The sequence below is a fragment of the Ursus arctos genome, unplaced genomic scaffold (genome assembly GCF_023065955.2).
Source record: "Ursus arctos isolate Adak ecotype North America unplaced genomic scaffold, UrsArc2.0 scaffold_19, whole genome shotgun sequence".
In the NCBI taxonomy this organism is placed as follows: domain Eukaryota; kingdom Metazoa; phylum Chordata; class Mammalia; order Carnivora; family Ursidae; genus Ursus; species Ursus arctos.
In genome coordinates this window covers 40,840,464-40,853,099 of record NW_026622863.1, presented here as the reverse complement: position 1 = coordinate 40,853,099, position 12,636 = coordinate 40,840,464, and the positions used below count along the sequence as shown (strand labels likewise).

General features: G+C 54.3%; 1 protein-coding gene across 1 annotated transcript; it reads right to left on the bottom strand.

Annotated features, from left to right (window-relative positions):
* Positions 1-1,113: 1,113 nt before the first annotated feature.
* On the bottom strand, positions 1,114-12,387 carry CD22 (CD22 molecule). Its single transcript, XM_026484341.4, has 14 exons — positions 12,350-12,387; positions 9,981-10,036; positions 9,366-9,743; positions 7,929-8,231; positions 6,556-6,822; positions 6,188-6,451; positions 5,193-5,450; positions 4,727-4,990; positions 4,386-4,649; positions 3,032-3,128; positions 2,812-2,887; positions 2,517-2,641; positions 2,227-2,311; positions 1,114-1,917 (listed from the first exon to the last, which is right to left on the bottom strand). The coding sequence occupies exons 2-14, from the start codon at positions 10,012-10,014 to the stop codon at positions 1,786-1,788; spliced, it is 2,547 nt and encodes an 848-aa protein (XP_026340126.1). The 5' UTR covers positions 10,015-10,036; positions 12,350-12,387; the 3' UTR covers positions 1,114-1,785.
* Between the last annotated feature and the right edge of the window lie 249 nt (positions 12,388-12,636).

Genomic DNA, 12,636 nt, shown 5'->3' with positions numbered 1-12,636 from the left:
AGAGATCCCCAAAATGAGGATGATGTCGTTTCTTTTTTGCATCCCAACAACTGCTCTATGCTGGATGCATTGACAGGTGCTTGGCAAATGTTTGCTGAATAAACAGTTGAATGGGTGAGCGATCCTGGACCTCATTCTTGAGACAGAAAGCCCAAACACTTACCCTTTCCCTGAGACAGTTCTTGCCGTCCCCCCTTCCTCCGGAAATGCTGGCTTCACATTGGGGACAAAGTGGATTGGTGGGGAAATGAGTGCCTCGCCCTGGCTTAATTCCAAGGGTGACCAGAACGTCGTCTTCTCAGAGAGCAGATTCCAGTATTGAGCAGATGGGAAGGGAGGGCAGGGAAGGAAGTGGAATTTGTGCAGCGCCCACCATGGGCCAGGAACTTGTATCCCCTTGCTGATGTATTAACCACGTGTTTCTGCTTCTAAGAATAGGTGGAGAAAGGTCAAACCTGAAACGTGGAGGGGAAGCTGGGAGGACCTAACTGGAAAGTCTGAATTAGCGAACATGGCAGGGAATGGGCGATGGTGACAGTCGGTGAGAGGAAAGCAGTGAGGTTTCTCAAGGCAGTCGGCTTTCGAGAAGTTCTTGGGCAACTGTGGGTTGTGACCGAACTTGGCAGCGGGACTTTTGAGAACAGCTGGGAGTGACGAATCAACTTCCGCTTCTTCCATTCTTCAAGAGAGGCCAACAAGGTGGCCATCTGGTTTTTAGGGATTTTTGGCTGTTGTGACAGGTTTCTGATAATGTGACTCCAGCATGTGTATGACTGTCCCCCATTTCTTATCTTGAGCCGCCTGCACCACAGGTGGTGGCACTCCCATTTAGCTGATGAAGAAACTAAGGCTCAGATGAGCCGGTGAGCTCGTTAGCAGATCACTGAGCTCGTTAGCAGAAGGGTCAGGACTCAGACTTCTGCTGGTCCGCCTGTAGGGCCAGTGCACCCTTTGCAACAAGACAACAGGCTCCCCAGTCCGTGGCTTTGATCTTGAGGTTGCCCCGAACCCTTTCCCTTCTCAAGCCCCACGGGGCCCTCCTAAATCCTCCTCCCCTGCCCCCCGTTCTCACTCTGACCCCAGGTTGGAAATCGTTCACGGGTTCTTTGAAATGGTATCTGAGCCATTTTTATTGTGCAGCTCTGTGTGTGTTATACGTCTGTCCACACCAGTGTGTCTCAGCCCACAAGACCCCCGAGGGGAGGGGCAGCAGCAACAATGGAATATTCCCCTCGCTGACGAGTGGAGGAGAACCCAGCGCAAGACAGCCCTTCTCTCCCTGCGCTTTGCTCCAGAGGCAGAAATTAGGCACAAGACGAGTGCGTGGGGCTTTCAGAGCAGGGGTGAGGGAGCCAAAGGGATGGAGAGGGAAAGAAAAAAAAATACAGTAACAAGCTGGGGTGCTGGCCTGCTGGGAACAGGGTTTGAGAGCTGGTGAGCGGTGGCAGGTGCCGGGGAGGGGCAGGGGGATGTGTGATTTGCTGGGTTGGTGTTTAGACGCCTTTCCCAGTGAGAAGGAGAGCGGACGGGGAGCATGCCTTTGGGAAGGTCAGGCTTACCAGTGCTGAGAAGGAAGGCTGTCTCTGGGCCACATTCGAGGTTCTGTGCCCTGACTGGGGCTTCAGGGATGGTGTGCATGTGTGTGCTTGTGTGCGTGTGTGTGCATGGATATGGAGGGGAGGCTGTGTGGCTTTGCAGCTGAGCAGCAGGGGCTGGGCAAGCTCCACAACCCGCCGGCCCCTGCAGTCCCTCACTCAGTGCCTCTGCTCCAGTGGGTTAGGCCGGTCAGTGCTTGAGGGTCACGTATTCCACCGCATCCTGGGCTAGAGGCCGCTCCCCCACCCCAAGATGAACCAGCTCCGAGTAATGTATCCCCTCATCTTCTGGACTGTCCGGAAGCACGTTCTCATAGTCGCCCTGAGAAAGCCACGTTGTGTGAAGTGGGCCTCATGGCCCCTGGCCTTCCAGTCTGCGTTCCCTGCCTGTTCCCTCCCTGGCTCCTCCCGGGGGTCCAAGAGCCCGAGCAGGAGTCCTCTTGTCCCCGCACTGGCTGCAGTCAGCATCTCGGACTAGGAGTGCTGCCCTGGCTCCGATCGCACCTGTGTCTGGGCAAACCCCACCCCACCAGCCCTTGCCACCAAGGAAGCCACCAAGTCCTTCCCCTCTGGGACTCACAGCTAAAGCCAGGTCCCCACACCCCTACCTTCCATGGCCCTGCCCCCTTACCACTCGACGCTTCTGCAAGACAGAGTAAGTGACCGTGTCGTCCCTGTTTGGAGAAGGTCCCTCTGTCTCCAGGGTCCCTGCATCTCTGAGGAAGGGTAGATGAATGGTCGCAGATGAAGCCTTTTGTGTGAACTCTCTTCCTATTTCCTACTCCCCTAGACCCCAAGAGCACCCCAGAGCAGAGCCTGGCTCACGGGCCTGCCACAAAGAGAGCAGGTGGGACACGAGCCATTCCTCCCACAGCCCTCCCCTGGTGCACATGTCACCCTCCCGGGACCCTCACTCAGTACCCAGGTCTTGGTGTATCAGTCTCGCCAACAGGAAAGCGCAAAGTGGCGTAACTGATGGCATCTTCCATCACCGGATTGTAGCACCCCAGGGAGTGGGGGTCTTCGGAGAGTGGGGCCCTTCTAACCTGGGAGAGAGACAAGGCCTCAGTTCTTGCCACTCCTTTCTCCACCTGAGTCCCCCGCCCCTGGCCTCTGACCCGCAGACCTCCCCACAGTGCTCTTTGCAGCCCCCCTGCCCTTTGTCTCCCCTTGACTTCCGGGTCTGCCCCCCAGGTCATCTTTCTCCATATCTTACCTTTTGCTTCCTCACAAAGAAGCTCTGCCCACTGGAACTTTCCTGGAGCCCCTGCTGGCTTCGTATCCTCTTCCAGCTAGGAAATAAAGCCCCGCTCCCGTGGGGATCAGGGAAGTGGGAACAGGACCCTGAACAGTGGTGGCTCCAGGATGGCCAACCAGAGTCACTCTGGGGAAGGAATCAGGGAGAGCCCGGGATGTGGGCCTTGGGGGGAGCTCACCTTCGCTGAAGCTTGACTCCCCAGAACGCCAGGAGGAGGGTGGCCAGGCAGAACCCCACTCCCACGGCCACTCGCCTGCCGATGGTCTCCGGGCTGTCTGGTGGGGGAAGGAGTGACCATGAGTTGGGGATACTGCCTCTTTCGGGTCACGGCCAGCTCTGCCTTGCAGCATTTGCCCAGGAAGCATCCTCAACTTCTCTATGTGGCCGCTGTCCTTGCCTGGGCAACTTCTCCTCCACACGTAGGGGCCGTGATGCAGAGAAGGGGAGAGGCCGGCCCCTGCCTGCGGGCCCTCCATTGGGAGGAAAGGGCTAACTCTGAGGGAAGTGACAGACACAGGCACACACAGGACCTGCAGTAAAAGCTATGACTTCTTTAGCGGCCGCTTGGCCATACTTATCAGAACTTAAAATCACTTGTCCTTCGAAGCAGCAATTCCCTGTAGGAATTTATCCTGCAGCTGTCCTTCAGGGGGGCCAGAGCCGGAGACAGCGCAGGGCTGTGTGGAAGGCACGGGGTAGATAGGGTTTGCCACTTCTGTGCACGGGGAGACAACGACAATGCTGCCCTGAGGGAAAGAGACAGGTCTCCAGGGTGTCTGCAAAGTGGAGACCCGAGGCACAGGTTTTTATACAATATGTTGCATTTCCAAATAACACGTTCAGGCATCCAGCTTTGCTGGCCATGATCTCCTAAATCTAAAGCCAAGGCTCCAAGTTTAATCGAAAAAGTATAATAAATCAATTAGATAACCTCCCTATTGTTTCCAGACTCTTCAGAGACCCTGTGCGTGCACGGACATAGAACACTCTCCACATGGTATTGTTACGTGGGGAAAAAAGAATGTCCAGGACAACGTGTGAGCTCTCCCACGATTTGCATGACGAACGGTGTGTAGACATAGACCTACTTATCATATTGTGCGCGGGCAGAATAGCTCTGTAATTAGATGCAGCCAGCTGCCAGTAGTGAAGGCCTTCAGGGAGGGGTAGAATCCTCAGGAAGAAAGAAAGGAGAGGTGTCTTTCTACTATTTACCCTTTTGTGCTATTGGATTTTACCTTGTCTTAAAAAAAAATACTGTAATCTCAAAACAGAAAGATAAGCGGCCTGTCAAGGGTGAGACAGAGAGAGACAGAGAGGGACCCAGAAAGAGCTCAGGCTGTCTGGCAGACGGGGGCAGCCTGAGACGGAACCTTCCTAGAGAGTCAGGAGAGACTGCGAGAAGGAGGAAGACAGGTGAACCTGTGTGGAGCAGGCACTGTGGCTGGGAGTGACCGGCTGGGCTGCCCCACAGGACAGGGGAGGGAGGGAAGGAGAAGGGGGTTCAGAAAAGAAGAGGGGAGGGGCCTTACAGTAGACGGTGAGGGTGCTGGGTGGCGACTGGGCCCTGCCCAGCTGGTTGGCCGCCTCGCACCAATAGGCGCCTGAGTGCTGGATCTTCACGGGATCCAGTCGCAGCATCTGATCATAATGGTGGAGGTTTTGGTTATTCCAGTCAAACCAGGTGTACTGGAAGATGGGAGGGTTGGCATCGCTCTCACATGTCAGGACTGCCTTCTTCCCCTCCATCACTTGATCCTTTGGGCTGATGGCCACACGCAGCTTCCTGGGTGCATCTATAAGGAGAAGCAAAATCAGGATCCAGGCAGCTGGTCACGGGCTCTTCTGTCTGTCTCCAGCTCCAGCCACTCACACAGCACTCGGAGCATCCTGGCCTCAGACATGGTCTGTCCTATGGAGTTGTTGACGAAGCAGTTGTAACTGCCGGCATCTTCTGGAGAGATGGAGTCAAAGCCCAGTTCTTTTCCTTCCTTCAGAAAGATTCCATTTTTCTTCCAGAAGAAGTGGACGTCTCTGGGTCGGCTACTTGAGAAGTTACATCCAAGGAGGACTCGGTACCCGGAGTGAATCTCAGAAGAGGGGCTGATCTGCAGGATCCTGACATCCTTGGGGGCATCTGGAGAGCAAGGGCCTCAGGCTGACCTCTTGGGTCCCTTTCCCCCTTTCTGTCCCCATGACTTTCTCTCCCCTTGGCCCCAAGACCAGACTCTCAGCCTTCAATTCTTTGTGAAGGGTCCAGCCCAGGCCCCAGGCCCCTCGCCCTGAGAGCCCATATCCCAGCTGGGCTACCTCTTGGATCCCTTTGCCCGGCCACTCACGCTGGACATCCAGGTTGACAGAGGGAGCCCACGAACACCACTGGTTACAGGCTGCACAGGTGATCGGCATGGTGTCCCAGGCAACTTTTTGAATTATCAGCATCCCGGGTGAATTTTCCCTCCGGAAGCCTTGGAAGTCCCACTCATATCGGGTAACTCTGGGATTACTGGAACTGTAGTTACAGGACAGGGTCACAGTGTCTCCTTCTCGAATTCGCGTGGGGTTTTGAATCACCGTGGTGACCTCCTTGGGGGCATCTGGGAGGAAACCAGGCAGATGGGCGAGGGAAAGGCAGCTGTCCAGACTACCTTTCCCAGTGCCTCCTCCTCCACCCCCCTCCCCCTGCCCCAGCCTATCCCCTGCGTTCACACAATTCCTAAATTAACCAAAGGAAGGCTGGTGCTTTCCTCTTGCATCTGTGCAAGAACCGGAACCTGGCTGTGGTTTGCGGCAGGATGAGGCAGCAGGTCAGAGCAGAGCTCAAGCATAGAATGGGAGCCGGATAGGCTGAGAGCTCAGTAATCCCCATCAGAGCCTCTGGCTCAGACTCGGACATCCCAGGGTCCAAGGCTCAAACTTAGGGATTCTCTTTGTCCTGGGCTCGACTGACGGACAAGAATCACTGTGTTAAACAGGGTCCAACCTCTGATGGAGAGGCAGTGAGATATTTTGCCCCAGCTCTCCTTGAAAACTTCAGGCCCCCTTCTGGGACTCTGCCACTGCCTAGTGACACCAAGTTCTCCGTGTCCCTCACGGGGCTCTGGCATCCTGCTGTTCATTCATTCAACAAACATCTACTGAGTACCCACCACGAGCCAGACCCTGTCCTGGTGCTGGGTGTACAACTGGGAATAGCAGCCACGCACCTGCCGGAGGAGCGTACATGTTGGGAGGCCCCTCTGCTTGCCGTCCATGTTAGGACCCAGGAATCTCCTGAGCCCGGTCTGCCTGCCTCCTCCTCCCACTAGAACCCAGAGGCCCTGTGACTACTCACACTGGACGTCTAACTCAGTCTCCTGGCCAATTTGTCCAAGACCAAGTCTGTTTTCTGCCAAGCAAGAATAATTCCCAGCATGCTCAAGGAGGACCTCTGGGATCTGGAAGGTCTTGCTTGTCCTTCCCGGCACTTTTATCTCATTGTGATACCAGGTGTAATTGGTTGGAGGAGGATTGGCCACTGACATACAAGTCATCTCTACTTTATTTCCCTCCTTAGCTGGCGAGGAGAGGATCTCAACCCTGGAAGGTTCTGGAGCATCTGGAAAAAGGTGCAGAGGCAGAAGAGGGAGGTGAGCAAAGGCCTCTGGTTCCACCCCGTGCTAACTCCCAGCCTGCCCCCCTCCCAGCTCCCAGGAGGCTCACAATACACTTGGAGGACCACTTCATCCGACTGTCCTGAGCCTAGATCATTGAAGGCCTCACACTGGTACTTTCCACTCATCGTCTTGGTCACAGTGGACAGAGTTAGTGTGGGTGTCTTCTGCTCCCTCAGCTGGGTCCCATCCTTGAGCCAGGATATACCCCAGGACTCTGGGTTACTGCTGATGACCTGGCACGCCATGGTCACAGACTCTCCCTCTGTTACATTGGCTCCTTCGGGACTGACCTCAATCTTCAACTTCGGGACATCTAGAGGAGCAGAGGGGCAGTGGGAGAGGGGGTAGGGACTTCTCGGGGGTGTCACGTGGGGGGAAGTTCTAGGGCTTTTGATTCAGATAAAGCAGTGGCCTACACATAGCATGTGAATGTGGACAGCCACTTGCTGTCCCCCTTGTCAACAAAGATGGGCTGTTCCAAGCACCTGGGTGACAGTCATGGACTCCTCACCTGTCTCTCTGCTCTGCACACCACCTCCCACCGGTTCCCAGAGTTCTGGTCTCCACCAGCAGTCAGCTGTCTTCCTGATACCATCAATCAGACTTCGCCACTCCCCTGCTTGAAACCATTCAGGGGATTCCGCACCCACAATAAAATCCAAAACCCTGCTGCCGCCCACGAGGTCTGGCCTCGGCCCTCCTTTCCTACCATCGGGCTCCTCGGACACAGGGCTGAGGCTCTCAGGCCCCTTGCTCTGGCGCAGGTGCACCAAGCTCCTACCCCCAGGCCTTTTCTTTTCCTGGGATCTTCCGGCAAATAGCTGCCTGCCTCAATCTTTCCCTTCGCCCCAGTTCACCATCCTCAGAGAAGCCTCCATCTGCCCCTCCCTCCGTCCCAGCCTGGCTTTACTTCCTCCTAATACCCTGACCACTGCCTGCCCTTAAGTTCCGTATTTCTTTGTTAATCCAGGCACTGTTTGTCTTCCCCAACTGCAGGGCTAGCTCCTCAGTGGGCGAGAACAGGCCTGGCTCCTAGGAGGCTCGTAGGAATTATTTATTGAATGAATGAAAGGCACAAACAATGATGTGAAAACATTTCTTACCCCGCGGCCCCCACCCAGGGAAACAAAAAAAAAACCCCTAACCACATGATCTTAAATTCACATCATGGCTCGAGGATATTAAATTACGTTATTCTCCTGGACCAAAGCAGATGCTAAGATGAAGCTGCTCCCCGAAACACCGGGGCTCACCACAGGGGAGGTGGAGGGATGCAGCCCTGGCTGGACCTTTCCCAGCTGTCGGTGTCCACGGACCTTCCTTCCATGTAGATGCCCGCTACCTTTGGCGCACTCTGAGAGCTTGGGGAGAAGAGACAAGACCCTGGTCCTTCCCCTGGGGGCACTGGGGGACACTCACGCTTTACATCCAGCAGCACCGTCTCCTCGGAGACGATCCGCTCTGCGTTGTGATCCCAGAGCTGGCAGGTCAGGTTCCTGCCATGGTGCGTCCAATGCGGCTGGAAAGTGAGCTTGCTCTGGGTGGAGACGGTCTTGGTGGTCAGGGTGGTCAGGGTGGTCAAGGTGATGCCAGGCTCCTCCAGGGACCACTGCAGCTGGATCTGATACCCAGGGCAGGAGAAATTCAGCAAGCAGGTCAGAGTGACTTCCTGGGACTCCCGGATTTCTGGAGGGAGCTGAATGTGCGGTGAAAGGGGCGTCTCTGCAAAAGAGTAGGGGCCAAGCTGGAGGCCTGGGAGACCAGGGGCCTGTGTGCCAGCCCCTCACACCTGGCTGTAGACGCCCCGCCCCCAAACAGCCCCTCAGGAGCCCCTTGCTGGTCCCTTCTATCTCTCTCTGGGCCTGCCTTTCTCCGGTTTGAATCACTTTTGCTCTGCTGAAACACTCTCTAAAAGGTCTTGTGAATGCTGATGCTCCTTAGGAATCCTGTTTTATATTTTATACTCACCTAGTTCTCCTTCCCTGATGTTTGCTCTCTAAACATTTTCAAGATCACTCCCCCACCCCAAGGGAATTTTACCAGGTTAGGGCACCATGCCTTTCTTGGCTTTGATGACAAACCTGCATTTGTAATGCCCTCAATGCTGGGAGACCTCTAGCATGGCCCTTTAGGGATCTCCGGGGCTTGGCCACCCTAGGACAGCAGGTCTGAGGCCACATTTCTCATCGCAGTATAGGGCTGCTTAGCTTAGACGCTTCCAACCCCCGCACTGAAGAAACAGACTGTGGGGTGGAGGTCCCAGGCCTAGGTTTCATTCGCCCCCTACCTGTGTCTCTTTTAGACATGGAGGCCTAATTAGAATTAATCGCCAAGATTAAGGCATTGGGAGATTTCACTCAAATCAGAGGTTTCCATCTTCTCTTGAAAAATCAGGGAACCCGGTGCGCCTGGATGGCTCAGTCGGCTAAAGCGTCTGTCTTCCGCTCAGGTCACGATCCCAGGGTCCTGGGATCGAGCCCCTTATCAGGTTCCCTGCTCAGCGGGAAGCCTGCTTCTCCTTCTCCCTCTGCCTGCCATTCCCGCTGCTTGTGCTGTCTCTCTCTCTAATAAATAAATAACATCTTTAAAAAAAAAAAGAAATAAAGAAAAATCAGGCAACCTGGAACCCAGGTTCCAGCATGGGTGGGAGCTGAGGGGCAGGTGCCATGCTTGAGGAGAGACAAGTGCTCGGGCTGTGGGCCCCATTATCTTGTGCTGCCCTGGTCACTTACTGCCACCTCCTCCCTGGCCTCTACAGGCAGCCTGGTTTGCAACCCCTGTCCCAGCAGTTGGGTGTTTCCCACCTCCCTCCTTGCCCGAAAACGAGGCAGAGGACCCCATCCCCCAGGGCCTTACTAGAGACGTTGAGGTCTATTTTCTCCATCCATCTGTCAGTCTTCGTAATCAACCTCAGCCCCAGATGGCCATTGTCTTGTTCAAGCACAGGGTTGATGAAGATGGTGCAGTTGGAGCTTCGGTCTCCCAGGACCTGAACTCTTTTCGGGTGAAAAGTGTAATTCCAAGGCTTTCTGTCCTCATAGAGAATGGAACCCTTGAAGTTCTTGGTGGCATCATCGTATTCATAGTTTCTGTACAAGGTCAGGTTTTCCAGTGCCTCTGAAAACCTTGGAATTTTGTATTTACAGGGAATCCAGACACAGGCCCCGTCCCAGCTGTAGAGAGTGTGGGGCCGCTCAAACTTCCATTCAGATGAATCAGAAAAGGCCAAGTATTCTGGAACCCACCACAGTGATCAAAAAGCATTATTGAGGGACATAAAGAGCTTTCAAATGAATAAAGAATCCCCTCTGAAGATAGAGGGAGAGAAGAAGGTACACAAAGAGAGCAGTGTATACACACACATACCCTGCCTGTCCCCACCCTCCCCAACTTATTCTTTGCTCCAGAGCTCTCCTCCTCCTCCAGCTCCCACAGACATCCCAGAACCCAAGCCTAAGCCACAGTCCTTACCAAGGAGCAGGAGCGAGGGGCCGAGGAGATGCATGGTGCTGTGTCTAGGCAGGAGCCTGGGCCGGGAAGAATTTGTCTTTGAGCCATCTGGTCACTTACTTCTTTCCGATGGCTTTTCTTGCTCACCCACCAAGCTCCAGCCCCCTCTTCCCTGATCCCAGGAGGACCACATCTGGTTGCATTGCAGGATGTGAATTCTGGATGTTCATAGGGCCTTTGTGGGTATGCCTTGTCTATTCTGTCAGCCTAAGAACTCTATACAGCGAGCCTGTCTCTTTTCCTAGCCCTCCTTCCCCTTCCATTCATCCATCCATCCATCCTTCCATTCATCCATCCATCCATTCATAATTTTACAAACTTCCTGCCCAGCTCTCAGGCTTTGAGTGGCACCAGACCACTGGGCGCCTTGAATCCCAGGCCCCGGGTAGCTTGAAGCTCACCTGGAGGCACCTAGTGAAGGATTTTATGTAGGTCAGAGCCATGGTCAAAACTTGATTTTAAAGACCAGGAACAAAATTACTCTAAAACTAATTAGTGTGATTCCAGGAGAGCATTTAGAGGGGTCTGGAAGAACTTAGGAGAATGTGGTCCAAGGGTCCTACTCAGAGAAGCCCAGGGGCTGGGAAGAAAACATAAATCAGCCAAGTAGGGACAGAGGTCATGCCTTGGGTAAAGGCAATGACACTCCCAGCCCCAGGCAATTGCTGCCAGTTGGGAATATGAGCTTAGCACTGCCTGACCTCCCACTGTTTTAAGAGAAGTAAGAAGCCAGATTTTCATGTGAATGTTCCACTTTCATAAACAAACAAAAAACAAACAAACAAACAAACATGGTGCTGGCCAAACCAGACCTGTCTGCAGGCTGGAGGCATTCCAAGGGCCCCCAGTTTGCAGCCACGGCCATCTGTCTCTCCTTGACACATGAGTGAGCTTATCTGACACCTTACTAGAATTTTACATAGAGTTACATTTACAGAGAGTTAAATTTAAGTCCCAATTTGCATGGCTGGGCCGCTCTGTGCTGGTCCCTCTGGAGTTAGCAGGATGTGTGACAGAGTGTGTCTCCGGTCTCAGCACAGACCTGCACCCGTCCCACCTGCTCAGCCAACATTTCCCACACAGCAAGGGCCCCTCACCCCCTCGGGCTGTTTATCTCCTCAGGCGGCGTGGCTCATGCCAAATGCTGTTGGGTGTCCAGTACCCGGGGTGGGGACAGCTGGGCCGCTTGCTGAGAGGGAAGAGGGCCTGTCCCCAGGAGTAGTGCCTGTGCTGGCCTGGGCCGGGCCTGGGTTAGGGGCAAGGGCTCTGAATGGAGGCAGACTCTCCAGACAGAACCGATACCAACACGGCAGGTGCTAACAGGGCTACACACAAAAACGTCTTCATGGCCACATCCACTTGAGAAAAGCTGGGTTTAAAAGGTGAAGAGATTCCTAACTGTGGGTCTTTTTGATCCCTTTAATCAGCTGTGTGTACATCCTACATCTCCCAACATGGAGGCTAAAGTATAGTCCATTGCCCACACTTCTCTAGCCACGGAACCAAGTTTACGTTGCCCTTGAAAAACTTGGCAGGGTTGCAAGGTCAGTGTTTTGAGGGATGCGCTGTGGGTCCCCTTTGGGTTTCCTTCCATAAGAGCTGTGGCAAAGGCTAGATTCCATTCTCTGTGGCAAAGACGAGCTTCCAGTAGCTGGACCCTGGTGCCCCCTCAGCCACCAGCCACCCTCATGGGGGAATGGCTTGAGGACACCAGGGCGAGTGGGAAAGGGCACTTCTTTTTTTTTTTTTTTAATACTTCAAGAGAGGGAACACAAGCAGGGGGAGTGGGAGAGGAAGAAGCAGGCTCATAGCAGAGGAGCCTGATGTGGGACTCGATCCCATAATGCCGGGATCACGCCTGGAAAGGGCACTTCTTAGCAGGGCTGCTTGCTCACCCCAAGCAGCTCCAGGCAGTCTCTGGGACATAAGAAGTGGGACCACCGGCCTGGAATTGGAAGGCTGCTGAGACAAGGTAGGGCGTGGAAGCAGGGAGCAAGAGGCATTAGGCACAAAGGCTCAGGACAAGGCCACGCTATCCAGACCCATGGCCTGCTCAACACAGGCCTGTTGAGGGCCTTACAGGATCTCAGAACCAGCCTCCCTGAGTCCATTCCTCCCTCCTGGGCGTCTGGTGACCCATTTTACTCTCAGAAGACTCATCAAGCCCATCAGGGGCATGCTCAAAGACAGGGGGTCTATACGCTGTTATAACACAGGCAAGAGGGAGGTGGGCTTTCCACTGTACTCCCAGGCCCCAGAATTGTGCCTGGCACACAGCAGCTGCTCCACGCTGGCTTGCTGAATGAGAAAGAGAGCAAAATAATTTTTACCTGTTTCCTCGTGTCTTCCTTCTTCGGGGACCCTGGCAGCATCTGAGAGTGAAAGGGGAAGCACAGTGAAGGATTTTCACCCTCCTCGGCCACACCCCCTGCCCCTCTGTGACTCACAGGCAGCCAAGAGGCAAGGCAAAGTAGAGAGTTAGGAAAAGAGGGAATGAGCGGAGTGTGGGTTCAGAGGCAGATTGGAGGGAACACTCAAGTACCTATGGTCAGTTTTTAGTTTCAGTATATGGAGTTTCTACATCAGATAGAGCTAGATCCTCCACAACTTCCCCTCT

Coding starts and splice junctions, on each gene's coding strand:
- CD22 (XM_026484341.4), bottom strand. CDS start 10,014: ATGCATCTCCTCGGCCCCTCGCTCCTGCTCCTTG. Junction 8,232..9,365: donor AATAGACCTCAACGTCTCTA/GTAAGGCCCTGG, acceptor ACTCTTTTGCAG/AGACGCCCCTTTCACCGCAC. Junction 6,823..7,928: donor GGTGCTGCTGGATGTAAAGC/GTGAGTGTCCCC, acceptor CTGCTCCTCTAG/ATGTCCCGAAGTTGAAGATT.